This window comes from Antechinus flavipes, chromosome 2, assembly GCF_016432865.1.
Source record: "Antechinus flavipes isolate AdamAnt ecotype Samford, QLD, Australia chromosome 2, AdamAnt_v2, whole genome shotgun sequence".
In the NCBI taxonomy this organism is placed as follows: Eukaryota; Metazoa; Chordata; class Mammalia; order Dasyuromorphia; family Dasyuridae; genus Antechinus; species Antechinus flavipes.
The window spans coordinates 21,193,553-21,218,928 of record NC_067399.1 but is presented as its reverse complement, the minus strand read 5'-3'; the positions used below and the strand labels follow the sequence as shown (position 1 = coordinate 21,218,928).

The following is a 25,376-nucleotide window of genomic DNA, read 5'->3' as shown; positions in this document are numbered from 1 at the left end:
AGACCTGCCACTGATAAGGACTTTAAGGTGGTTCAGTGGAATGATCACAAGTGGGGGTCAGATCCTAGCTTTGACCCTACCAGGGTGACTCTGGGCTCAGTTTCTTCCTCTGAAAAATGACAAGTTGGAGTTAATTGGTAACCTGCTAGGTCCCTTCTGGCTCTGGGTCTATGGGCCCCGTTCTCCTGTGCACTCTCATAACCTAAACCACCGGGTTCTTCAAAAGCTGGGCATCCTGGGAAAGCAGGGAACCGAGGGACGTGTGTCCCAGGGGAGAATGGGAAAGCCTGGTTGGTGGGGGGTGACTTTCCCATACAAGGAGGAGAGGAGGCAGGCCCCGGCTCTGGAAACCAGGCGTCCTCTCGTGGGCCTCCCGGGCTCCTGTTTCACACCGGCCGAGTGTGGCCAGGCCGGATTCCAGAGGCTCCCCCAAGAATGTCTGCATGGGGGGCACCGGATGCCTCCAAGACCAGGGCAGGGGAGGGGGAGATGTGGCCTCGGGGCCTCCTGACAGCTGACCAGAGAACCCTCCCAGGCCTCCTTTCTCAAGTACCAGAGGAATGTGTGAGGGTCACTTGATGAAAAACCAAACAAAATAAACCATGAGCAAAGCAAAACGGCTCTAAGCTGGATGGGAGAATTTCCTAGGGATGTTCCTGAGCCAGGTGCATGGGGGAGGGGGAAGGGCTGGCTACTGAAGGGGGGCTGTCACACTCACAGATAAAATCTTCTCAGAGGTGTCCTTGAGAGGAAGGCTGGAGTGCATGTGTGTCTTTGTGTGTCCCTGGGAGTGTGTGTATATGTGTGTGTGTGTGATTGTGTGTGAGAGTGTGAGTGAGTGTGTGTGTGTGTGTGTATGTGAGAGTGTGAGTGAGTGTGTATGTGAGTGTGTGTGTGTGTGAGTGTGTAAGTGTTTGTGTGTGTGTGTGTGTGAGTGTGTGTGGTGGGCAGAAGGTAGGGGGGAGCCCTTACCTAAGTCCTGGAATCCAAGTTTCTCAGACCTGGAGCTGGAATTGTGGGTCAGAGGTCTAGTTCAGCACTGTCAAACTCAACGGAGAGGTGCTTCCTGCAGCACGTTAACTCAGAGAATGATAAACTAGCCCTCTCTGTACTTTGCCGTATCTTTATTTTGTTAGACATTTCCCCATTGCAGGTAACCTAGTTTGGGGCACTCCAGAGTGTTGGGGCTCCCGGGTGGCAACAATTTGACAACAGGGATGTGGTTCAAGGCCCTAATTTTACCAATGAGCTTTTCCTTGACCCTTCAAACTCTCTCATTATCCAACTACTATTTCACTTCTTTCTTCCTTTTCACCGCTAATAAACTTGAAAAAGCCACTCTCTCCATTTCCTCACTCCCCAAAGACAGACAGAAAGCCCCATTGATCAGAAAGGAATAGTGATTGCCTACAGCTTGCCTTCTTACTCTGAATCTACTGAGCAGTAGAGTGGGAGATGGGGAGCGGAGGTGGGGGATGGGGGGCAGCATTCTAAGGGATGGATGGGAAGGGTCCCTTCCTTCCTGCTCCCTACTAGGGGGAGATTCACGGTCCTTTAAAGTTACTCATCTAAAGAAACAAATTCAGCTAAGCTCCTTCCAATGACTTCTTCTCTTAAAGCTCCTTCCTCGGGGGTCGCCGAGTCCAAAGGTCATTTCCTCAACATCTTCCTTGACCCCCCTGCGGCTTTGGACAAGGGCAATCGCTTCTCTCTAGCGGACAGTCCCTCGTCTTGGCTTGAGAGACAGAAGGACACTTTTGGTTCCTTTTCCTCCAACCATTCCCAGACTTCTAATTCTAGACTCCATCCACCTGGATGTTCCAAAATTGTCTCAAACTCAATATGGCCAGGACCAAACCTGTTGTTGTTACCCCTAAATAGTCTCCTTTGCCTGACTTCATCATTATTTTCTGTGTCATCACCTGTACAACCGAAAGAATCGAAGGTCCTGGGTTCAAATCTTGGTCTTGTCACTACCTAGATGACCCTGGGCCTCAGTTTCCCCATCTATAAAATGGAAAGGGTAAATCTAATGTCCTCTGGGGTCCTTTCCAACTCTAGTTCTAGGATCCTCTATTTCCTATCGGTCTCTCGTGTTTGTATGGTTCTTTCCCTCTTCCCTTTCTCTCCCCTCTCAATTCAATCAGTGACCAAGTGGGATCCTAATCCCCATCTCCTCTCCACTTCCATCTTCTTCATAAAAGCCCTCATCATCACCCATTTAGATGATCCTCCTGCCTTCCCACTCACTTCTATTTCTCACGCTATTTCTAAAACAATCTTTCCCAGGCAGAGGACAGTCGTTCATCTTCCCTGAAATCTTAGAGCTCCCCTTTGCCTCCAGGTAAAATCCAAGTCCCCCTCCCTGGCATTGGAGGCTCCGTATAATTTGGTGTCCCTTTAGCTTTTCTGTCTCATCCATCTCCCGCCACTGTCTTTCACACGTTTTATGTCACAAGCAGGCTGGACTTTTCTCTCCCCAAAACACGTCACCCCCTCTCCTGCTTGCGCATCTTTGCTCACGCTGTGATTGAAATGCTGCCTTCCCTCTTGCTCTTTGTTTATAGTTTATTGGTTCTAGGTAGTGATGGAGGCAAAGAATCTCCTGTTTTATTTAATTAAAAAAAATCAAAAAATAAATCTAGGAGGGGAAGGCAAAGCTGAGGGGCTGTGAGGTGGCTCAGTGGATAGAGCACCAGCCCTGAAGTCAGGAGGACCTGAGTTCAAATCTGGTCTCAGACACTTAGCACTTCCTAGACGTGGGACAACTTAACCCCAATTGCCTCAGCAAAACACACACACACACACACACACACACACACACACACACACACACACACGGTTAAAACCCTGTTTAAGAGACATAGAATACTACATTTAGCCTCAAGGAGGAACTTAATAAATGACTGGCAGCAGGTGCTGGGTGATGGGATCAGGAGCCCTTCTACATGTCACTACCCTCAGGACTGTGCCCAAATCCCTTCCTCTCTACTGCTCTCCGACTGCAGCTCTGGAACTTAGCGTTCCTCTGTGCCTCAGTTTCCTACCTTTGTTAAATGAGGGGGTGAGCCTAGGAGTCTAAGAAGGTCCCTTATATTTCTATGTTTAGTCTTCTCCTTTGTGGGTTGGCCTGAGTTTCTGCCTTTCTTTTGGTACCTCTTGGTATGGAACTCCCTCAGAGTCAATGACTGTCTCTCCATGCCTCAGTTTCCCCATTTGCCTAGGGACATCTTGATTCCTGCTCACCCTCTGCCTCACAGCTAGCGTGAGGATAGAATTCTGCCTCCTTGCCTCGGTTTCCCCATCTGCCAGACGGACATCTCGGTCCCTGCTCACCCTCTGCCTCATAGCTAGCATGAGGACAGAATCCTGCAGTGGATGGGGGAGGACTTGGAGAACGAAGAAAACAGCTCACTCTATAAAAATGGCTGTTCTGCGGCTGCTTTGGCTGAGAACCGGGGCTCCTCCTCCCCTCTGGATCTGGCCCCGGCTCCTCTTCCTCACGGCTTCTCCCCTTCCCCTCACTCTGGCCTCTCAGGCCTGAATTCTCTCCTGCCACACTCAGCTGGGGGACGTTGTGCTCTCCTGGGGCAGAAAGGACCCAATGGGAGCTCTGCAGAGAGAGCAGGGATGATGGGGGGAGCCTGAGGAGCTGAAACTCCACGGGGAGGGAAAGGAGGGGCTAAGCCCCCAGACCCCCGGCCCAGCTCTCGGTACTGGGTGGCGCTGCCCCCCTGAGCCCGACCGGAGGGGGGTGCGTGGGGGGTGGATCGCTGCACAGGCAATGTGACAGGCGGCGGCGGAGTAGCTGCCGTCCCCACATGGGTTTGCTGTTCCAATCCGTCCCCTCCCGGGGGGTACTGTGGGCAAACTCCAAGAAAGCAGCGGGCGGGGAACACGGCAGATTTCTGATGGCAAAAATAGCCCGCTTTGCAGTTCAATGGGGATTGATTAAAACAACAGAAAAGAAGGACCCCAAACAAACATTTTCAAACAGAAGTCGAGATGGCTCGGGGTGCTGGGGGAGGCTGGTGGCCATCTTGGTCTCCGTCGGCAGATGGGAGGGACTGCTCTGGGGTCCCGGGCCCACCTAACCTCCCCGGCCTTCCCCATGCGTCCCACCTGGAGAGGCTTTCTCTCGCTACAGGGAAAGGCGCCGAAATGATTCTCCCCATGTGGTGGAGTAAGCCCAGGGTCACATGATCAGCCAACCCCGTTGAACCCAGGGCCTTACTCCTCTTGTTAAGGGATGGAAGGCTAAAGCCCGGACCCCGGAGGAGCCCCAGGTGTGATGCAGAGACATCGATGTCCCCACCCACACATACACACAACTGCCAACAAGATATCTGCAAAACAACATGGCGGCTGTGCTGGCAAAGACCACGGAGACTGGCTAGGGGACAGTTCCAGCGGATGGGGCTGAGTGGGGAGGGCTGGCCGGAAAACCTGAGTCTGGCCCCGTGCATGGCGGCTGGCAATGGGGCAGGCGAGGAGAACCGAGCGGATGGGCACTTAGTGTGGGACGGCGGAGAGAGGGAGGGATCGATCAGGCTTGGGACCCCGGCACAGTGCCAGCCCCGATCCTTGCATCCTGGGGACCCTGGAGCCAGACCTCTTTGGGCCTCCTCTACGGCATGACCTCGAAGGCCTCTTCCAGACTAAAATCTGTGGTCCTGTGGCCCAGTTCAAATCCCAACCTCTGCTAATTTCAATTCCCTGGGCCTCAGTTTCCTTATCTGTAAAAAGAGGGTGTTGGTTTCGGTGCCCTTGAAGGTTCCTTTTCGTTCTAGCTCTCTGAGGCTTTGTGCCAAGCAGGGGAGGGGGATGCACGGGGGGATAGGCTGATGAGGGCACAAGGACAGAAGAGGGAGGGGACGGGGAAGCCAGGGAACTCTGGGAAGGGCTGACTCAGGATTTTCCTGGGAGCCCCAAGCTGCAGGTTGTGAATTTGCTGCCTGTTTTTCCTTCCTCTCCGGTGCCTTTTTTTTTTTTTTTTTTGCAAGCAAGGTGTTCTACAGATGCCAGGGCCAGGGGCACGGGGGGAGGGAGAGGGCCAGATGAGGTGTCAAGGGAAGGCCAAAGGGCATGAGCGGAAGAGCCCCCGATGGAGACACGATGAACAAACAGGCTTAGCAGGAAGCAGCCCTCTGTGAGCCTGTGAACCCACCCCCACCCCCATCCCTACTGGAGAACAGCTGGTACAGGTAGAACTCTAGATACTTTTCACACACAAGCACACTTACACACTCACACTCACACACATACACACACACACTCACACAAACACACACACTCCCTCTCTGTGTTCCTTCTCATATGACACTGTGTCACTACTGGGGCTCTCGGCCTAGATAAATGGGGGGGAATATCAATGGTCTTTATTTCTCAATCACACGCCAGACTGGGCTTTATGCTCACAAAACTTTCCCGTGCATTATCTGATTCAATCCTCCCAAAGATATTCTAAGTCAGTAGTAAGAATATTATCCCCATTAAATAGATGGGGAAACTGAGGCTCAGAGAAAATAAAATAGATCGCCAACATCATGGAGCCGGTAAACGGGGCCTCCCACTGGCGTCTCACTCTCCCAGTCGTTCCCATGAACACCATGATTTCTCTCTGGGGAAGGTCCAAGGATGGGCATCCACCCACCCGCCGTCCATAGTGTCTATGACCTTTTGGGGTAGTGGGAGGGTCAGAGATCTAGAGCTGAAGAGAATTTAAAAGGCCATTTGGTTCATCCTCTTGTCTTACACAGAGGTCGTGTCCCTTGCCCTCCTTAGCAGAAGCAGCCTCAGGTGAGGAGTCCTGGGGTCCCGGTGCTGATTCTAACTCTCTATAACTGTGCTCAAGGCTCCAAATCATACTGCTATCCACATTGTACATTAAGGTTTCCACAAAAGAAGAAAAAAAAAAACTTTCAAGAATCTCATGACAATTTTGTGAGGCAAATGCTACTGGAAATTTTACTGTCATTTGTCAAATGAGGAAACCGAGGCAGGGAAAGGCTAATTGAGGAAACTGAGGCAGGGAAAGGTTAAATGAGGAAACCGAGGAAGGCCCAAGATTTGAGTCCAGGTCTTTAGGACTCTAGGTCTAGTACTGTCTCCATTATACTAAACTGCCTCCCCCTGATTTTCTGGGCTCATTTGCCCCAATCTTTAATGCTCTCTCAACAGCCTCTAAAAGCAATAGACCTCTGCCTGACTTCCCCTCCCAGCTTGCCTTGCCCTTAGGCTCAGGGTGGAGCTTGAATAAGACTGGTCTGCCTCTCCCTAGTTGTTCTGTCTCTCTCTTGCTGGTCTGTCTCTCCCTAGCTGCTCTGTCTCTCTCTTGCTGGTCTGTCTCTTCCTAACTGCTCTGTCTCTCCTTTGCTGGTCTGTGTCTCCTTTGCTGGTCTGCCTCTCCCTAACTGCTCTGTCTCTCCTGGCTGCTTTGTCTCTCCCTGGCTGCTCTGTCTCTCTCCCTGGCTGCTCTGTCTCTCCCTAACTGCTCTGTCTCTGTCTCTAGCTGCTCTGTCTCTCCCTAGCTGCTCTGTCTCTTCCCTGGCTGCTCTGTCTCTCCCTAACTGCTCTGTCTCTGTCTCTAGCAGCTCTGTCTCTCCTTTGCTGGTCTGCCTCTCCCTAACTGCTCTGTCTCTGTCTCTAGCTGCTCTGTCTCTTCCTGGCTGCTCTGTCTCTCCCTAACTGCTCTGTCTCTGTCTCTAGCTGCTCTGTCTCTCCCTACTGCTCTGTCTCTTCCCTGGCTGCTCTGTCTCTCCCTAACTGCTCTGTCTCTGTCTCTAGCAGCTCTGTCTCTCCTTAGCTGCTCTGTCTCTCCCTAACTGCTCTGTCTCTGTCTCTAGCTGCTCTGTCTCTTCCTGGCTGCTCTGTCTCTCCCTAACTGCTCTGTCTCTGTCTCTAGCTGCTCTGTCTCTCCCTAGCTGCTCTGTCTCTTCCCTGGCTGCTCTGTCTCTCCCTAACTGCTCTGTCTCTGTCTCTAGCAGCTCTGTCTCTCCTTAGCTGCTCTGTCTCTCCCTAACTGCTCTGTCTCTGTCTCTAGCTGCTCTGTCTCTTCCTGGCTGCTCTGTCTCTCCCTAACTGCTCTGTCTCTCCTGGCTGCTCTGTCTCTCCTGGCTGCTCTGTCTCTCCCTAACTGCTCTGTCTCTGTCTCTAGCTGCTCTGTCTCTCCTTAGCTGCTCTGTCTCTCCCTAACTGCTCTGTCTCTCCTGGCTGCTCTGTCTCTCCTTAGCTACTCTCTCTCTCTAGATTCCCCAGACTGGGATCCCCGGGAAGGGGATCCCTCTTTCAAAGACCGTCTACCCAGTCGCCTACAATTTGCTCATTTTGCAGATCAAGAAACTGAGGCCCGCAGAAGGAGCGGGCCCGCCTCGGCTCCCCGGGAGCGGGGTCCATCAGGTCGGAGCCAGTCCCCCGGAGCCCGAGGCTGGGGCTCGCGGCTGCGCCCTTCTCTGGCCCCCCTCCCCCCTCGGCCCGGGCCGGTTCCCGACGGGCGGGCGGCCCAGCCGCATCCTCCTCAGTCTCTCTCTCTCTCGAGTCCGGGGACAAAAGCTGCCTTTTTCACTGTGGACACATTTCCCCCGCGCCGAAGCAGCTAATTATTGACAGTTGGTGAAGAGGAGATTTCACTTTTTCCTCCTGTTAAACTGCGCCTAATTAGTAATTACTGGTTTGTGTGACTGCGCTCGCGCCCGGCCGCCTGCCGGCCGCCCGCTCCTCCCGCAGCCATCCCGCTCACAGAGCCTCATTAACCTTCTGCATTTCTCCCGCAGCCTGCCAACGAGATGGAGACGAAAACAGATTGTCAAACAATGGTTCAGCCTTGGATCTGCGCTCCGGGCTCGGCGGCCCCGGAGCTCCCGGGGGATAGCGGGAAACGGGGGGCGGGGGGCCCAGAGCGGGGAGACGAGAGAGAGAGCCGGGCGGCCGACAGGGGACCCCGAGAGAAAAAGGCAGCAGAGAGGGCTGTGGGGAGGGGAGGCGAGGGAGCGGAGAAGGGGAGAGACACACAGGAGAGGGGGGTGGGGAGGGGAGACACAGGGAACAGAGACACAAGCGGAGAGGGGGAGAGACACACAGGAGAGGGGGGTGGGGAGGGGAGACACAGGGAACAGAGACACAAGTGGAGAGGGGGAGAGACACACAGGAGACGGGGTTGGGGGGACAGAGACTTGGAGAGGAAGAAAACAGAGGGATACAGAGAGACGCAGGGACAGAAGATGGAATCAGGGAGAGGGACAGGGCCGGCTTTTCCGGGAGACACAGAGAGTAAAGACTGAGAGATGGATAAACCAGAGACAGCAAAAGAGAGAGAGACAGACCAGCTAAGGAGAGACAGACCAGCTAGGAAAGAGATAGACCATCAAGGGAGAGAGACAGACCAGATAGATAAGAGAGACAACAGCTAAGGGGGGGAGAGAGAGAGAGAGAGAGAGAGAGAGAGAGAGAGAGAGAGAGAGAGACCACCTAGAAAAGAGATAGACCAGCAAGAGAAGAGAGTCTTGATGGGGAGAAGGCTGATAAAGAGAAGACAGGGATAAGGGGCAGAGACAAGAGAATAGAGTTTGGGGGAAAAGGCTGAGGAGGAAGAGAAGAAAAAGCACAGAGGATTGGGAAGATATAGGGTCCAGAGAGACAAATGGGAGAGAGAGCAAAGAAAGGAGTAGGGAAGACACAGAACAGAAGGGTGGGAAAGGGGAGAACACAGAGGGAACAGAGAAGAAACTGAGGAAAGGAGAGCCAGTGAATAGGTGTACAAAGAGGGAACATAATTTGAGGAAAGATGCAATTAATTGGGTGAGAAGTGGAAAGGGGGGGAGGGAGGGAAGAAAGGAGGAAAGGAAGGAGGGAGGAACAGGGAGAGAAACAGGGAGAGGGAGGGAGAGGGAGAGGAAGAGACAGACCAGAAGAGAGACAGATCACTAGGGAGAGAAACCAGTTAGAGAAAAGAAACAGATTAGTTAGGGAAGAGAGACAGACCAGCTAGGAAAGATGGAAAAGGAAAGAGAGAGGGAGGAGGGAGAGGGAGAGGGAGAGAGAAAGGAGGGAGGGAGGGAGACACTGAAAACAGAGAGATGGGGAAAGCTAGAAACAGCTTCAGACAGAATGGCAGTGGGAGAAGAGAAAACAGAGACAGAGACAGAAAGAGACACACATACACACAGATGAAAAGACAGAGACTGAACCTGCCAGGAACAGTCAAAAAGTCCCAGACAGGCAAGAGCTGGAATCAGGCTGAGCTGAGCATGCTTCTCAATCTAGGTTCTATGACAAATGTGGCCAAAGGTAAGGAGTTGGAATAGAATACTGCGGTGAGGGCCTCGGGCCGGGGCAGGAGCAGGGAGAGGGATGCTGCCAAGGGACTGATGGAGGATAAATGTCTTTCTCCTTTCTGTTCCCTGAAAGGGAATTGGGTTTGTTAGCATGGGGGGAGGAGAGAGCCTGGAGCTCTGACATTACTCATCTAAGCCCCCAGTCAGTCACGGTCCTTGTCCTGTGCTCTGACTGCCCCATGCCTGGCCCGCCCAGCACAGTTTCTTCCCCACACAGAGTTAGGGTGAGGGCCTAGAAGGACCTTCTACCTGTCAGATACTCTAAGGTCCCAAAGCTTAACGACCTTTCTTAGGGTAGGACAGGAAATCGGAGAGATGGCAACTTTCTGGGAGCCTTCCTCAGGGGCCAGAAAGGGTATTTCTGGGAGCACTGGATCAATCTCCCCCAACCATCCTCTCCCCTGCCCCCTGGGGGCTCAAATCTACCAAGAGCTGCCTCTTTCTCCAAGTAGCTTTTCCTAGCCTTGAATGGCTTCCTTACGGCCTCACCAGGGGAATCTTACCTAAAAGAAAAATAGCTCGAGAAGTGTGTGGGGGCGTCCGTGCGTGTGCGAGCAGCGCCACGTTTGGCTCCGTGCATCACTGGAGTGAGTCCTCGCTTGTGATTATCACTCTATGGGTAGTTGATGTATGATATCAGTGGGTCCTTCCTGCCTTTCCAGAGATGGAAGCTCTCCGAGGGCAGGCACTATTTCAATCTCGATGCTTATGGCTCCCTTCTCCCTCCTCACATCCTTTACTTTAAAAGTGACCAGAGAGTGGGGATTTCCACAGAGCATTAAGGATATTATTTCTATAATAAGACATTGTCTGCTGGTGGGTAAATGCTCCAAGCTTCCTCTCCTGGGCCCTCAGATAACAGCCCTTTCCATTTCAAAGGGAAGGAGAAAAGCAGAAGAGCCCTCCTCGAGGAGAATCTGCATTTAAAGAGGAGTAAGTTGAGGCTGGCTCATATTGAGGAGTTGACTTGTGCAGGGCCATATGGCTAGTAAGTGTCCTTAGAGGGATCTGCCCCCAATCTTTCAGGCTCCAGGTGTGTGATGAGCGCGTTAGCACCCTGGATACCTTAGAATCAACTGGAGTCAGGATAAGCAAAAGTCCTTGGTCTTTATTCTTGGTCTTTAGGGGTAGAAGTGAAGGGGATAGATGCAGGATCTCCACGACCTCCTTCTTCCTCATCTACTGCCAAAGTGACCGTGGCCTGTCTTACTCCACCTCCTCATCCCTCCCACAATTCTCTGTATACACCAAAAGATCGAGCCAGCACAGAATAGTGGGAAGGGCCATTTTCCAAGCATATGCTAATAGAGTATCATCTAATCAGTAATTAGCTTTAAGTGCTCGGTTGTCGGACCTCAGTGCATCAACTCAGAGTTTCAGCCCTTTACATCAGGTGCAATGCTCTTTCTACCAAACCGCAAGCTGAAAGAAGCTGTCCCATTGCCCTCTTGACTCAGTGTCCTCCACAGCCACCCCCATCACATCTTTCTAAGCTCTAGTTTGGAGAACTATGGTAGAATATCGTGTCTCCAGAATATAGTGTCTAGGGAAATGTACCTATGTTATGTCTATCCCTGTTTCAAGTCCCCTTTAGCCAAGAGAGATGAGTGTTCTTGTTAATACATTATCATGGCTGTTATTTCTATGCTGTTTCTCCTTTCTCAAGGAGGCTGAGTAGAATGGGGAAAGGTATTTTGTCAGAAGGGGGAGAGACCTGGTTCCAGTCCCAGATCAGTCTCTAAAGCTTGTTTGAGGGAAAGCCTCCCGATCCCTCCAGATCTTCTCTCCCCTCCTCCCCGAGTTGCCAGAGGGTAGAGAAGTCAGAGCTGGCAGTATTTCTGTGTCAGGGAATGAGCATATATGAGTTGTCTACTCCTTTATCAAAGAATGGGGTTTTCTGGGAAAGGTTGTAAGCTTGATGGCAGCCTTTCCTGCCAGATCTTGGATCAAAGCCCTCAGTGATTTGGTCCCACAATACCTATTCTGCTTCATCTCCTTTTCTCTCATCCCAGCTGTCTGTCAGCTACTGGGAGGTAAGAATTGTTTCAATTTTGTCTTTGTAGTCCTGATGCCGCAGCTAGGTGGCGCTCTAGTGGATCAAGGCCTAGGATGAAATCCGGAAGACTCATCTTCCCAAGTTCAAATCCAACCCCAGGTACTTACTAACCGTGTGACCCTAGGCAAGTGACTTGAACATATTTGTCTCAGTTTTGTCATATATAAAATGAGCTAGAGAAGAAAATGGCAAACTACTCTAGTATCTCTTCTAAGAAAACTCCAAATGGGATCACAAAGAATCAGATACAACTAAACAACCACAAATACCTAGTACACAGAAGATGCTTAATGATAAATGTAAATGGTATGGCAAAAAAAAAAAGTCTCTGGCTCTGAATTCAGGTGATCTGGATTCAAGGTATTGTTATTCCGTGTGACCTTGGTTACTTAACTTCCCTAGGCTTTAACTTCCCCATTTATAAAATGACCTAATGTCCTCTGAGATCCCTTTCAGTTTTAGATCCATGATCCATGAGCCTAAGTCACTTTATCTCTCCAGGTTTCAGTTTCCTTATCTATATAATATCTATATTATCTATCTATCTAAATATCTATATAATACACATATACCATGGTCATGTGGTCCTATGAAGAGCACTCTGCAAGCTGCATTTGCCAGGCTCCTTCCCAAACTCTGAATCCCTTCCCATGTTCAGAGGATGCTGGAATTGTATTTGGAGTCAGGAGAGATCACTAGATTCAAAACCTGCTTTTCAACATCTATTAAATAATTATTTTTTATTATTTTATTAAAGATTATTAAGTACATTGTTATTTTATTACATAATTTATATCTCTGTGATACTGGACAAATCATCACTTGTGCCTCAGTTTCTCCTCTTGAAAAAAGGGGATAATAATGCCTATAATACCTACCTGCTAGAGCTCTTTCGAGTTACAATGCAGGCACAAAAGTTCAGTTCAATTTCTGCTACTTTTTGATATATTACATAAAAGCCATGGGGCTTAGTATTTTAGATAGAGGAGTGGGTCTGGAGATGAGAAGATCTGAATTCAAATCTTGCCTCATACTTATCAGCTGAATGACTTTGACAAGTCACTTAACCTATGAACCTCAGCCTCTTTCTGCCAAAGCAGTATAGGATCATAAATTTAGAGGTGAAAATTTAATTTAATTCAATCCTCTTATTTTACATATGAGCATCTGAGTCATGAGAAGTGAAATGACTTCCCCACTGTCACACGGCTTGTGTCTGAGGTAGAATTTGAACACAGCTCTTCTTGCCTCCAAGTGCAGAATTTTACCCACTAAAAGCAATGACTTTACAAGGTTGCTGAGAGGATCAAACAAGAATAAACATCTGTAAAGTGCTCTGCAAACCACACATGCTGCATAAATGTTTTATGGTGAGCTTGCCTCCACCCTCGCCTTGTCTCTTCCATCCCCTCCCAGCATTCTTTCAGAATTTCCCCATCTTTCAAAGTTCAGCTGCATCACACCCTTCCAATAAAGTCTCCTGAGGCCACATGGATCTTGGCCTTCTCTGGACTTGTGCTGAACTCAGGACAAGCGCCACCCAAGCTCAGGAACCCTGCATTCTGATACTTACCGCTCACTTAGTCCATTTCTCATCTCTGTAGCTTATTTGGGAGCTCTCATCCTAAGTTCTCCCTCTCGGCCCTCCCTTGTTCACCGTATCTGTGATTCAGCAGAAGTAGAGGAGTCTGGGAGCAGGGGAGCTGTGTCTTTTGGGAGGGGAAGGAGATGAGCTTATTTTGTATTTCTCAAAGGTCTAGAACAAATCTGAGCCGAGACCGAGTGGATGCCTGATGCATGTCTGTCAGAGAGAGCTGAAATAAGGCAGTGAGTGAGGTCTTTTGGATGTCGTTAACATCAGAGAAACAAGACCGTGGTTCAGTGGAATCACTGCGCCATGCCATGAGAGGTATACGTACATACAGCTTCATGGTACAGTAGAGTCACCTTGAAGTCAAGATTTCTCTGACGTCTCTGTTCTCGACTCCGGATTTTGCCCCCATTCTCAGATGCCTTCTCACCCTGGAGTAGCCCTCTGCCCTTCTGGCTCCTTTTTTCCAATCTGAGGAAGGAATCAGGCCAGTCATCCCTTCACTCCTTTCTCAGTTCTGCTTCTGACTCCAAACTTTGCCACCATGTCAACCACTCCCTATCATCTGCCCCAATTTTCCAGCTCCTTTGTGTATTATTTTCCCTCCTTAGATCACAAGCTCCTTGGTGGAGAGGGACTGTCTCTCTTCTTGCTTGTACGTGTATTGCTAGAGCTTCACCCAGTTGTCGGAGGATACCGAGCATCATTTGTTGTTGATTTGAAGAGATCTAAATTAGCGTACTGGCAACTCTTCCGAAGGATTTCTCATGGATTTTCCAAGGATTCCTTTCCATCCATAAGACACCATTGAACCTGACTATCCACATAGAAAAAAACCACATCCCTGAAAAATGTCTATCCAAATCGTGGAAATATATATAGAAGAACTGCATATGTTTAACATATATTGGATTACTTGCTGTCTAGGAGACATCCTATCCTATCTTAGGAGAGGGAGGGAAAGGGAAGGAGAAAAAATTTGGAACACAAGGTTTTGCAAAGGGTGAATGTTGAAAATTCTCTTTGCATTTATTTTGAAAATAAAAAAAAAACTATTTAAAAAAAAAAGAATGTCTAGCTATTGCCCAGATTTTAACCTACACTTAGATGGACACCCTGTAGAGCTTGTGCAATGGTATATATATTTGGCCACATAGCACATTTGGTCAATGAAGGGTTGAAAAGAAGGAAAGTGGGGTGGATTATTTGAGGGAAATTTTACTGACCCCTAATTTCCCATGAAAACCAATATCCATCTTTCCCACACTAATATTTTACCAATGATGCTCTCCAGTAGCAATGCCTTGACCACGGCCTCTGAAGAAATAGAGTGAGCAAAACAGAGGGCTAGTGGAAGCACATGGTGAATGTTGGCAGCATGCAACATAGAATCAAGGAACGACTCCAAAGCAGAAGAGGATGGAATATCATCCAGGAAGGGGATAGGAACTATTCATGTAGCAAGAGCAAGGGAAGAAAGGGAGCCAGACAGAATACTCCATTGGTTCCTAAGTCAAGAGGAAGCTTGGTAGACTTTCAGAACATTGGGTAGATCTCCTGTGGTGAACTTGGGGACACTGTGGACAAAGATGGCCCACGATGGGCAGGGAACTTGTGATCTACAAAGCCGGAGGGAATTTCTGAATCTGTGAAAGCACAAATCCATTGGAGTGTAGGGTGACCTTGAATGAAGCATCTAATCTCTCTGAGCCTTAACTTCATTTCACAAAAAAGAGAACAATGTTTGTAGAAATGGTACAAACAAACGTTGGTTCTAGGATTATAATGGGGGGAAAGTCTTGAGAAAGCTTGGAAGGTTTCAGAGTCACCAAACTGGGAGGAAACTCAAAGAATATCTTTGTCACTCACTCATATTTTACTCTTTGTGATTTTCTTGGCAAAGATACTGGTTTGCCATTCCTTCTCCAGCTTATTTTACACATGAGGAAACTGAGACAAACAGGATGAAGTGATTTGTTCAGGGTCACATAGCTAATAAGTTGTCATGAGGCTGGATTTGAACTCAGGAAGATGAGCCTTCCTGACATCGGGCTTAGCACTCTATTCTCTGTGCTATGCTGAGAGATAGAGATTATTTATACTGAGAGACAGACAGACAGAGACAGAGAAGGAGGAGGAGAAAGAGAAAGAAAAAGAGAGAAAGGCACAAAGAGAGAGAAAGACACAGAGAGAGGAGAGAAAGAAAAGAAAGACACAAAGAGAGAAGAGAGAGAGAGAGATACAGAGAGAGAAGAGAGAAGGAGGGAGAGAAAGAGAGAGAGAGGGAAGGAGGGAGAGAGGGAGGGGAGGAGGAAAGGAGGGAGGGGAGGAGGAAAGGAGGGAGGGAAGAAGAGATAGAGAGCAAAGACAAAGACAAGGACAGAGACAGAAATACAGACACAGGGAGAGAGGAGAGAGAGAGAGGGAGGGAGGGAGAGATTGTCTATTCCAATGGATAGAGATTATCCACACTAATAGATAGATAAATGGAGATTAGCTAGTCTACTCTCATATATGAACAAGAAATGAACAAGAAACCCAATATATGATATTCCCTCAAACCAGCCATTCAGTCATTAATTGGAGACCTATAGTGAGGAGGACCTTGCTACTGGGCTTGCTGTCACAATTGTTACATTAAAGGAAACCCAGATAGATGTCATCATATAGATGTCATCATAATAAGAAAAGATCTAGAAGCTGGAGGTGGCTGGAAGTGAGGGCAGACTCATTACACAGTGGACAGCAGGTTGGATTTGAGTTCAAAACTTTTGGGTTGCAATAGCATCCCAGCTCCTGGTATGACTTGGAGAAAACTATTTAACTTTGCTGAGCCTCAGTTTCCTCATCTGTTAAGTCATCTAAATGGCCTTTCCTAGTTCTTCCAGGTCTAGATTTTTGATCTGATGAGAAATGACTGGGGAACAAAGGAGCCCGAAGTGGATGGATTGTAGGGAATGGTCTTTTCAAAAGCGAGTAGGACAGGATGTACCAGGACCTGTAAGGAAGTATTCACTTCTCTGTATTAATTCCTGAGCATCGAGAATCAGGGAGGACAAGGGTAATGGATAAGGAGGAAGAAGGGAACACAAAGGAAGAAAGAGTAGCTTTAAAGATAAGGGAATTGTTTTTGTGCGTGTGTTCATAAGAGGCAGAGGCAGATTTTATGCAGATTGATGGATGTGCCCTTTAGAGTGGTGAGAAAAATGAGTTCCTTGGTCATTACAGGTAACACACCAGCCAGAACATTGTAGAAAAGCCCTGCTTTGGAAGATAGACCTTCCTGGATCCCTAAATCCCATGGAGAGCCTGCTAAAGTTCACTGCCAGAGAAAAGGGCCTTGATGTCATGGGCGTTCACAATGATTGGATTTCCCTAGTGTGATGCCCCAATTTGAAGGTCCGCTTCCTTCCTGTGGGGTTTCCCAGACCCTCCTCAGGTATGATAGGTGTTGCTCATGAAATCATTACTGAGCAGCTCCTATGCATCCAGACCTGTGCTAGGCTACCTGTGAGGCAAGAGGAGAAGGCCCCGGGGGGAGAGGGGAGATACATAATTCCCATATGAAGAGATAAGCAAGAAAAGGTAATATGGAAAAAAGGCTAACTTGTGGTAGAGCCTCCAAGTGACTCAGGAGTCCTGCCAGGAGGGAGAGATCTAGAACCTGGGAGGATCCCAAGCAGCACCCTTGGAGAAGGGAGGACCTGAGCTGGGTCTTAAGAACTGGACAAGATTGAGAGAAGTGGGAAAAGAGAGCATTCCCCATCAAGTGGGGAAGAAGAGAGTTAGGGGTTCATAAGGTGAGGGCAGAAGAGAGGCTCTGGAGGAGGAAAGGGTGAATCAATCATAACAATCAACAAGCATTAATTCAGTGCCTGTTGTATACCAAGCATAGTCCTGGGATACCAAATACAATGCATAAAACAGTCAAGCTATCAGGGGAATTGACAAGGACAAATACAAATATATGCAGGATATAAATAAAATAAATACAAAATAGCTAAATCTCTGGACAGCAGGGTGACACGGTAGACAATGCCCCAGGCCTGGAGTCAGGAAGACCTGAGTTCAAATACAGCCTCAAATCCTTACTAGATAAACAACTCTCTTACAAGAAAACTCTAAATGGCCTCAAACATGGTTGAAATGACTGAACAACAATAGCTAAATCCCTAGGACTTGTAGGGAGAGCCTCAGGAAATGCTTTGTGTTGACCTGAAGGAAGAAAGAGAAAAATTCTATGACTGGGGAGGGAGGTGAGAAGGAAATATATTCCAGGAATGGAAGCCAGTATTGAGATAGGACAAGGAAAGGTATGTGTGACATATCAAGAAAGACAGTATAGATTCCTGAGTGCAGAAAGATAAGTAATGTCAACAAAGCAAGCAATGTGCCAAATAAGGGCAAAGGCAACATTGAGCTACAAAGAGAGATTGCTTATTACAGAGTCAATCTTATTAGATGACTAGTGATTGATTAAAGTCTTATTAGAGACTAGGTCACTAGAGACAAAAGTCATTACAAGAAAAATCTTACAGAAAGACTTTTCATTAAAAAAAAAAAAAGGATAACCAAAAAGACACAATAAGATGGGAAAAAAAATACTAGAATAAAAGAAAAATATTCAAAGGCCCCAATGAAAAGAAATTACTGCAACAACTCTGATGAAAACTCTAGAAACGGTAAAGAGATGATTGCATGACCCTCCAGAGCATTCCAAAGAGTGATTAAAAACAAATTAGAGAAAGAAATCCTAATAGAAATAAAGAGAGAATTTAGAAATCTCAACTGTGAAATATTTTAAAAGATGCATAAAATAGGTAACTTAGAACAAATGCCAGGCTTTTCACTTCAAAATAATAGATTTTGCAAAAGAGACTAAATGAGACGAAAATTCAGAGGCAGAAGAAAGATTGTCAGAACAAAAGACAATACATTTGGAAGAACTCTGAGATAATTACAAAACAAGGCAACTGGCGTGAAGAAAGAATGTTCAAGATAATTGGTGAATCATAGATATTCCAGAAAATATGATGAAATAAAAAGCTTAAATACAAGAAACCATACGAGAAATTTCCCAGAGGTATTGGAAACAGAGGAAAGGATACAGCTGGAAAGAATCCACGGAAAACTAACAAAGAGAACTAGTGCATGTAATAGACTCGTACTCAAATTAGAATTTTGACATTAAACAACAAATATTGCAGACAATTAGAAGGGAACCCTCATACACCAAGGGAAAACAGTCTGGATCATGCAAGGTTATTCTTCGGTCATTAGCAGTGGAAGAAAATAATATAGTAGAAACTGATAGGGAATAACAAGAGAGAAGATTCAAATAGTAAGTGAGGTTTTGAATGCTAGACGAGGAACACATATTTTCCCTGGGTGGTTTGTTTGTTGCCCTTCATTCTCAAAGATGACCAAAATGACATCACTGTGTATGGGTGATGTCTTTTAATTCATGCATAAAGTGGATATAAGTCGGGCAGAATTGCATGAAGCTGCTGGTCTCGGGCTCCTTCAGAGCAGAGTCATCATATCCACGGGAGGACAGAGTCAGGATGACTCGGGATAGCTCGAGATGCAGCGGCGACCTCGGTATTTTAGGAATATTAATTTTGTGGTGTTGGGCAAGATGGATGGAAGAGGGGGAGATTGGAAGGCAGATGGAGGAGGTTAGGGCAGTAATTTAGTCCTGAACTGGGATGGAGACAGTGGAAGTCAGACTAGAATCTGGGGCCTGACTCATTTGTGAGCTCTCAAATGATGAAGTATAATGGAGGCTAAAAGAGACGGGTCCGCGATGTTGGTTTTTGAACATTTGAAGAGTCGTTGGGCTGAGCTCAAATGTGGTTCTATACTCAGCAAGACCAAAGAACACAGTAGCCAAAAAGAACAGAGAGGATTTAGGTCAGCTCGCAGCAGGGACTTCCTCTCTCCTGAGTCGATTGGGAAGGACCCAAATGGAAGACTGAAGTTAATTATTCATGGGCAGAAGAAAGTGGGAAATGCTACCTATGGCTAGCGCTGTTCTTATAGGTCTGAGAGAAACCTCCTGTGAAAGAAGCGGGCCCGCAACTGCTGCCAGGGAAAGGCCTGGGACCCTGTTAGCCCTTTTCCCAAATGGATGGATGTATACGGGTAAGGTCTGGGACCCCCCAGAACAATCACTTGGTGAGGACAGCAGCTCCAATGGTTGGCTTCCAATCTCTACCCCAGGGCCTGTTTAATTAACTGATTGATGAATTAATTAATTATGTGGCTTGTGTTCCCGGTGATGACCCCCGTAACTTTTGGTGAGGTTGGGTCATCCCCAGCAAGCCCAGACTCATTGTGACAAATCCCACCCACTTCTGGGACATGACACACAATCCCCACGGCTCAGCCCAGATGGCAAGGGAACCACCTTGTTAGAGAGAATTAATTAGTGTGACGAGCATGAGGGAAAAGACGGTCCCTCCAGATGACTGGCTGGTAGCTATGGTGCCATGCATTGCAGACAGTCCTAAGAACACTCCACCACTCTCAGAGACAGGCAAGTCTGGGAACCAGCTTAATCTGGGGACGCTCTACAAATGACCCCCCGCACAAGGTGTGGAGATGATCCTTTGAGAGTGAATCCCGCTTCCACTGAAGCTAAAACAAGGGGCGAGGGCTCTGAAGAACAACAGAAAGCACAGTCTCCTGGAAGAACTTCCGGGGAGGAGAGGGAACTGCCCCAGGGATGGAGGGACTGTCCTGCACCAACTCTTAGCCTTGAGAGATGGGCTATATTATCTTATTCCATAGCCACGGGGGAGATGGAAGAGACGACGGTAGCGGGGTATGGTCTAGTCTAAGAGTGTGTGATTTGGACTCGCTGTGTGATCTAGGCCAAGTCCTTTCCCCGACTTCCTCAGCTGTAAAATCAGAGGGAACCGACAAGATCTCCTAGGTCCCGAAAGCTTGGGTTTTGATTGTCTGTGAACGGGAGACCTTCCCCCCAGCCTCTCCACTTTAGACTGAGAGAAGGATGAGGGAGACCTGGCTCATGTCTCTCCAGGTCTCTGCAATAAAATATAAAGGAATCCCCCTTTCAGCCCTCCCTTGCCCCCAGCTAGCTCTGAAGTGCATTCTTTCCCAGTCCTGAGAATGGAGGGTCCTTATGTAAGCCATGGCAGAGAGAACGATGGGGGAGAATTGTTGGCTCCGAACCAAGAGGATGCTGAACCATCCAGATGACACAAACCAGGAGGGACAGCTGGCACATGGATGGCAGCCCGGGGAATCTCAAAAAAGGATTGCGCCGGTCCAGAGCACTAAGCTAAATCGAAAAAGAGGACATCCACTAGGTAGAAATGTGAAGTCTTTCATCCGAGTTAAAAAAAAAAATCAGCTTCACATGGACTCAAGATGGGATAGGCAGGGATGAGAGGGTGATGTGTCTGAAAAAAGATCTGGGGATGTTAGTAGACTGCAAGCTCAATCTAAGTTAAGGATGGTCCAACCAAAGTAATGCAACATTGAACCAAAGGGACTTGGAGGTGACTGACCACCTCTCTTCTGCCCCGGTTGGATGTTGCCTGGAGTGTGGAGGAAGATGGCTGCCGGGCTGGAGAGGAAAGGAGGCTGGCAGGGTCCTAGAGGGCATGCAGTCCATGGCACACAAAGATCAGTGGAAAGAACGGGATTTGTTTAGACTGGAGAGCGCTCAGGGGAGACGAGCTTGCTATCTTCAAGGCTGATGTGTGAAAGAGGAATCAGACTTGTTTTGTTTGGTCCCAAAGGTCGGAAATAGGAGCAACGGTGGGTGGGTGGGTGGGTAGGGGAGTTGCAAAGGAGCCAGATTAGGAAAATTTCCTAAGAATTGTTCATTGCCGTTCAGTCATTTCAGTCGTGTCCAGTTCTATGACCTCATTTGGAGTTTTCCTGGCAAAGGTACTGGAGTGGTTTGCCATTCCTTCTCTGGCTCGTTTTACAGATGAGGAAACTGAGGCAAATGGAGTGCAGTGACTAGCCATAGCTAGGAAGTGCCTGAGACCATATTTGAATTCAGGTCTTCCCGGCTCCAAGCCTGGCATCCCCTCGTTGTCTTTCCCAGCAATCAGAGTTGTCCAAAGATGTGGTGGGCTGTTTTAGGGCGGCGTGCCCCTTCTGTGTGAGCCTTGAGGAGAGGTTGGGGACGTTAGGAGGGATTGTTTTGGCACAGGATAGACTAGATGGACACCGAGGTACCTTTTGACTGAAATTCTCTGGTTCCAAGATCATTCAGACTCGAGTTGGGGCCTAAACAAGGGACTCTGCTTCTGGCTGGCTGTATAACTTTAGAAAAATTGCTAGATTACGGGGCTCAACATTTCTGTTGTTCCAGCTCCTTTGGAAGAGGGAGGTTATGGATTCTGTAAGCTAGTGGATAGAAACACTCCCTGGCCCCTGTTTCCCTCTGGAAAATGAAGGGGTTCGATTCGGTCCCATCTATGTCCTGGGTGGGGTCACCAAGAATCAGAGCTGACAGAACTGATTCAATAACCACAATAACAACGGACTCTCCCGGGCAGCCCAAAGGCACAATGGTGCTCTCCCGGGCTCCACGGGGCCTTCCTCAGGTTTCCAGCAAAAGACTTTTCACTTAATTAGCTCAGAAACATCCATGGCTCCCTGAAAGCCTCGTCGTAGTGTGGAGGTAACCCTGGGATCTTGAAATCTCTGCCAGCTGAGCAGAAGCTCTGGCAGCTTCTCCAGCTCTGGAACAAGTTTTGAGTGTAGTCTGATGAAAGGCTTCAGAGATTTGGACTTGGAAGATTGGGACTTTAGAGTTCATCATTTTGCTCAATGGGAAACTGAGGCTGGGCAGGATAAGGGACTGGCTTAGGGCCCACAGAGAGGAAGCAGATTCAGGCTGTCCTGCCCAAGGGCTGACTGCTGCCCTCTCTGTCTCCCCAAAGCTGCCTCTCCCTCTACTTGTCACCCAAGAACCGGCCTAGATAAGTTCTGACCTTGGTGTGTCGGCAAGCCCGGGGTGAATTTTCCAGCCAAGTTAGGAAGACTTCTTACTATGTCTTGCAAACTTCCCTGGTGGAGGGAGCATCCACAGTGAAGAAGGCTGGCTCTGCTGTGGTTTTGAGGTAGCCGGTGTTCCCGAACCAGCAGGGGCCTTGACTAAGATGCGTGTCTGCCTTCCCAGCATCCTGTGAGCAGGCTGGGATCCATTAGTCCTTGTCATGAATAGGATTGAAACTAATTCTCTTAGGACGTTCACAGTGCACATTCCCAGCATACTCGGGGCTTTGCCATTACATGTCTGGTTCTTGTGACACTTGAACTTGGCAGCTTCCGGACCAACAACCTTATAGTCTTAGGATTTCAATCCAATCTAATTGGACAAGCATGGATTGTGCCCGACACTGTGCTAGGCACTGGGGGCACAGACAAACTGTGACCATCTCTGCCCTCAAGAAGCTTACAGTCTACTGGTACAGAACGTCATGGTGGCTTGGAGCCTCGGGCCCACCTGGGAGGGACCAGTTCTCTCCCTACAGCAGAGCTCCTCCACCTTTTTGAGGTTCTGGACCTCTTGGGCAGCCTAATGACCCCTCCTCAGAAGAGTGTGCATAAAATAAAATGCAGAAGGTCACAAAGGAAACCAATTACATTGAAATATTGTTGTATGTGTATATAAATATATGCATGTGTGTGTTTACATGTGTGTGCACACACACACACACACACACACACACACAGAGTTCTCCAACTCCAGGCTGAAAGCCCCGGACCAAAAAGGAGCCATTCCTAAATCCCACTTTGGGGGGTGAGCTCCAGACCCTACTCAGACCACGCCAGTCTCTAAGTCTTGGGGCACACCGGCCGCCGTCAGCGTGGCGTATTTCCTAACTTGTGGGACACCCAGCCAGTCCGGGCCGCCTGAGCAGAAGGGGACACTGGGTAACCGGAAGTCAGAGGAATAGCAAGTCACCCATCCCAAAAGAGGGACAGGAATGATCCCTGGCCATCTCGACGCCATTCCCTCCCCTGGCCCTTCCCGTCACTGACCTCCGACATCTGCGGAAAGAGACTGATGGCGAGAGGCAGGGCCAGGCCAAAGGCGGCAAGGCACACGAAACTTTGCACGGGCAGGAGGAGCCGGGGCCGAGATTGCAGGAGAAACGTCCTGGAGGGGGCAAGAGAGGGGCCAGATTAGACTGAGGAGGAGGAGGAATTCCTTCCCCCTTCCCCACCACCAGGGCCCCACAAATCCCAAGTCACCAACATTTAAGGGGTACAAGAGAATTCCACTTTGCTGAAATTCTGGGCTTTGATAACTGTGTGAGCTGGGGCAAACTCCTCCACCTCTCTGAGTCTCAGTTTCCTCATGTCTAAAATGAGAAGAGGTGGCCTGGATGGTCTCGACTTCTCCCTAGTTCTAAACTTGTGATCTTATACACAAGCACAGGCCAGACTCTCTCTCTGTCTCTTCTGTCTGTCTCTTTCTCTGTGTGTCTCTCCCTTTTTCTCTCTGGCTCTCCCTCTCCATCCCTCCTCCTTCTCTCTCTCCCTCCTTCTCTCTTTTTTTCTCCCTCCCTTCTTTTCTCCTTCCCTTCCTCCTTTCTTCTCTCCCTCCCTCCCTTCCTCCTCTCTTTTTCTCCCTCCCTTCTTCCCTCTTTCCTTCTCTTCCTCCCTTCCTCCCCCCTTATCTCTTTCTCTCCCTCCCTCCCTCTCTCTGTGTATGTGCATGTGAACAGGACGTTACAAAAAGGTAGAATGAACCTGAGCAAAGGAAAAGGAATGGTGCGTGTATATGGACCAATGAGACCAGGGTGACAGAAGAGAGTCTGCGAGGGGCAGAGCGTGAGCTAGTCCTGCTTCCCCTGCTTTTATGCCCTATTGGGGCAGGCTTCAGGTAGCGACAAGGCAACAGATGCCGACCTACTGTAACTCTGTCAGCTAACTCATTTAATCCAATCCAGGAAGCCTTCAATAAGTCTTTACTATGTGTGAGCCATGCTGTGAGGCTCTGGGGTTAAAGGCCCAGATGAAAAAGAGCCCCTGCTTTCAAGAAAGTAGCCCAGAGAAAACCACAAATACAGAGAAAATTAATTTTCAGGAGAAAGACTGCTCATTAACAAGGGGAACTCTGGAAAGGCTTCTTAGAGGAGGCGGCCCTTGAGTTGGGTCTTGATGACTTGTCACCAGAGGCGGGCTGCACAATTTAGAATCTGGGGCTCATGGGAACTCATTTAGGCCCCATGCGAAGACTGTTGGCAGAAGAATGGAGCCGGGCAACACGGGGCCCAGGAGTTCATGCTAGCTACGTTAGGCAGTGGGAGGAGGGGACAAGGGAGCCCCAGGGGACACTGCACTGGGCACTGGTGGGGCCTTCTTCTGGGTTCCAGCTGTGGCCCCCGGAGCCACCAAGGACTGGCGGTCACCTAAGCTTGGATGCTTAAGTCCCAGGCGGCAGCACGCTGCCCCCTGTTCGGGAAGTTCCAGTGCTTCCCTGTTGACAGGAGCAAATTCACCTGCTGGCTCTTAAAGGCCTTCGCCATGTGGTGCCAGGTTCCCCCAAGTTCCAGCCGAAGGGGGCACTTCCTGTTCCTCACATACAACCCCCACCTGCGCAGACTGCTCCCCCCTGCCTAGAACACACTTCCTCCTCGTCTCTGCTCCTCAAAGCCCCAGCTTCCTGCAAGGCCTTGTTCCTGCTAGATGTTCCTCTGCTAGATGTAGCCCAGTTAGCCCCTGGCGTTACTTTCTATCTAACACTCTCTGGTTACTTTGTAGCTAATATGTATCTATTCCCATTGCTGTTTATGCTGATTCCTCCAAGTAGAATTGTTACTTAAAGATGGCAATTATTTTTCCTTTTTTCTTTTCTTCCTCCCTTCCTTCTTTTTCACCTTCCTTTCTTTTCTCCCTTCCTTCCTTCTTCCTATTTTCCTCCCTCCCTCCTTTTCTCCTCCTTCCCTTTCTTCCTTCTTTCTTTCCTTCCTTCCTTCTTTTCTCTTTAGTTCTTTCTATCTCTGGATCATTCTTTCTCTTCCTTTCTCTCTTCCTTCCTTGCTTTTTTTTTCTCTTTCTTCCTTTTTTCTCTTTCTCACTCTTCCTTCTTTCCTTCCTTCTCTCTCTCTCTTCCTTCCTTCCTTTTCTCCTCTTCTTTTTCTTTCTTTCTATTCCTAGTGGTAGTAGATATCTATTGACATCTTTTTTACATCATCTCCATGTCTCTTTCTCACAACCTCTTCTATCTCTTATAATGAAAAAAAAATTGAGGTAGGAAAAGTTCAGCAAAATTAATATTTTGGAAAAGTCTGATGCTACATTGTAACATTGTAATGGCCTCCCACCTTTCTAGAGGTACAGGGAAGATAGCAAAATGACTGCTAAATGAACAAATAATTACTGACGGGGAAAAGAAGGG

General features: G+C 48.5%; 1 protein-coding gene across 1 annotated transcript in view; it reads right to left on the bottom strand.

The window, feature by feature from the left end:
• Positions 1 to 25,376, bottom strand: part of SFXN5 (sideroflexin 5) — a 192,034-nt gene that overhangs the window by 22,322 nt on the left and 144,336 nt on the right. The window contains exon 13 of the mRNA XM_051974274.1: positions 23,012 to 23,129. Coding sequence (XP_051830234.1) covers positions 23,012 to 23,129 — 118 coding nt within the window. The remainder of the gene's footprint in view (positions 1 to 23,011; positions 23,130 to 25,376) is intronic.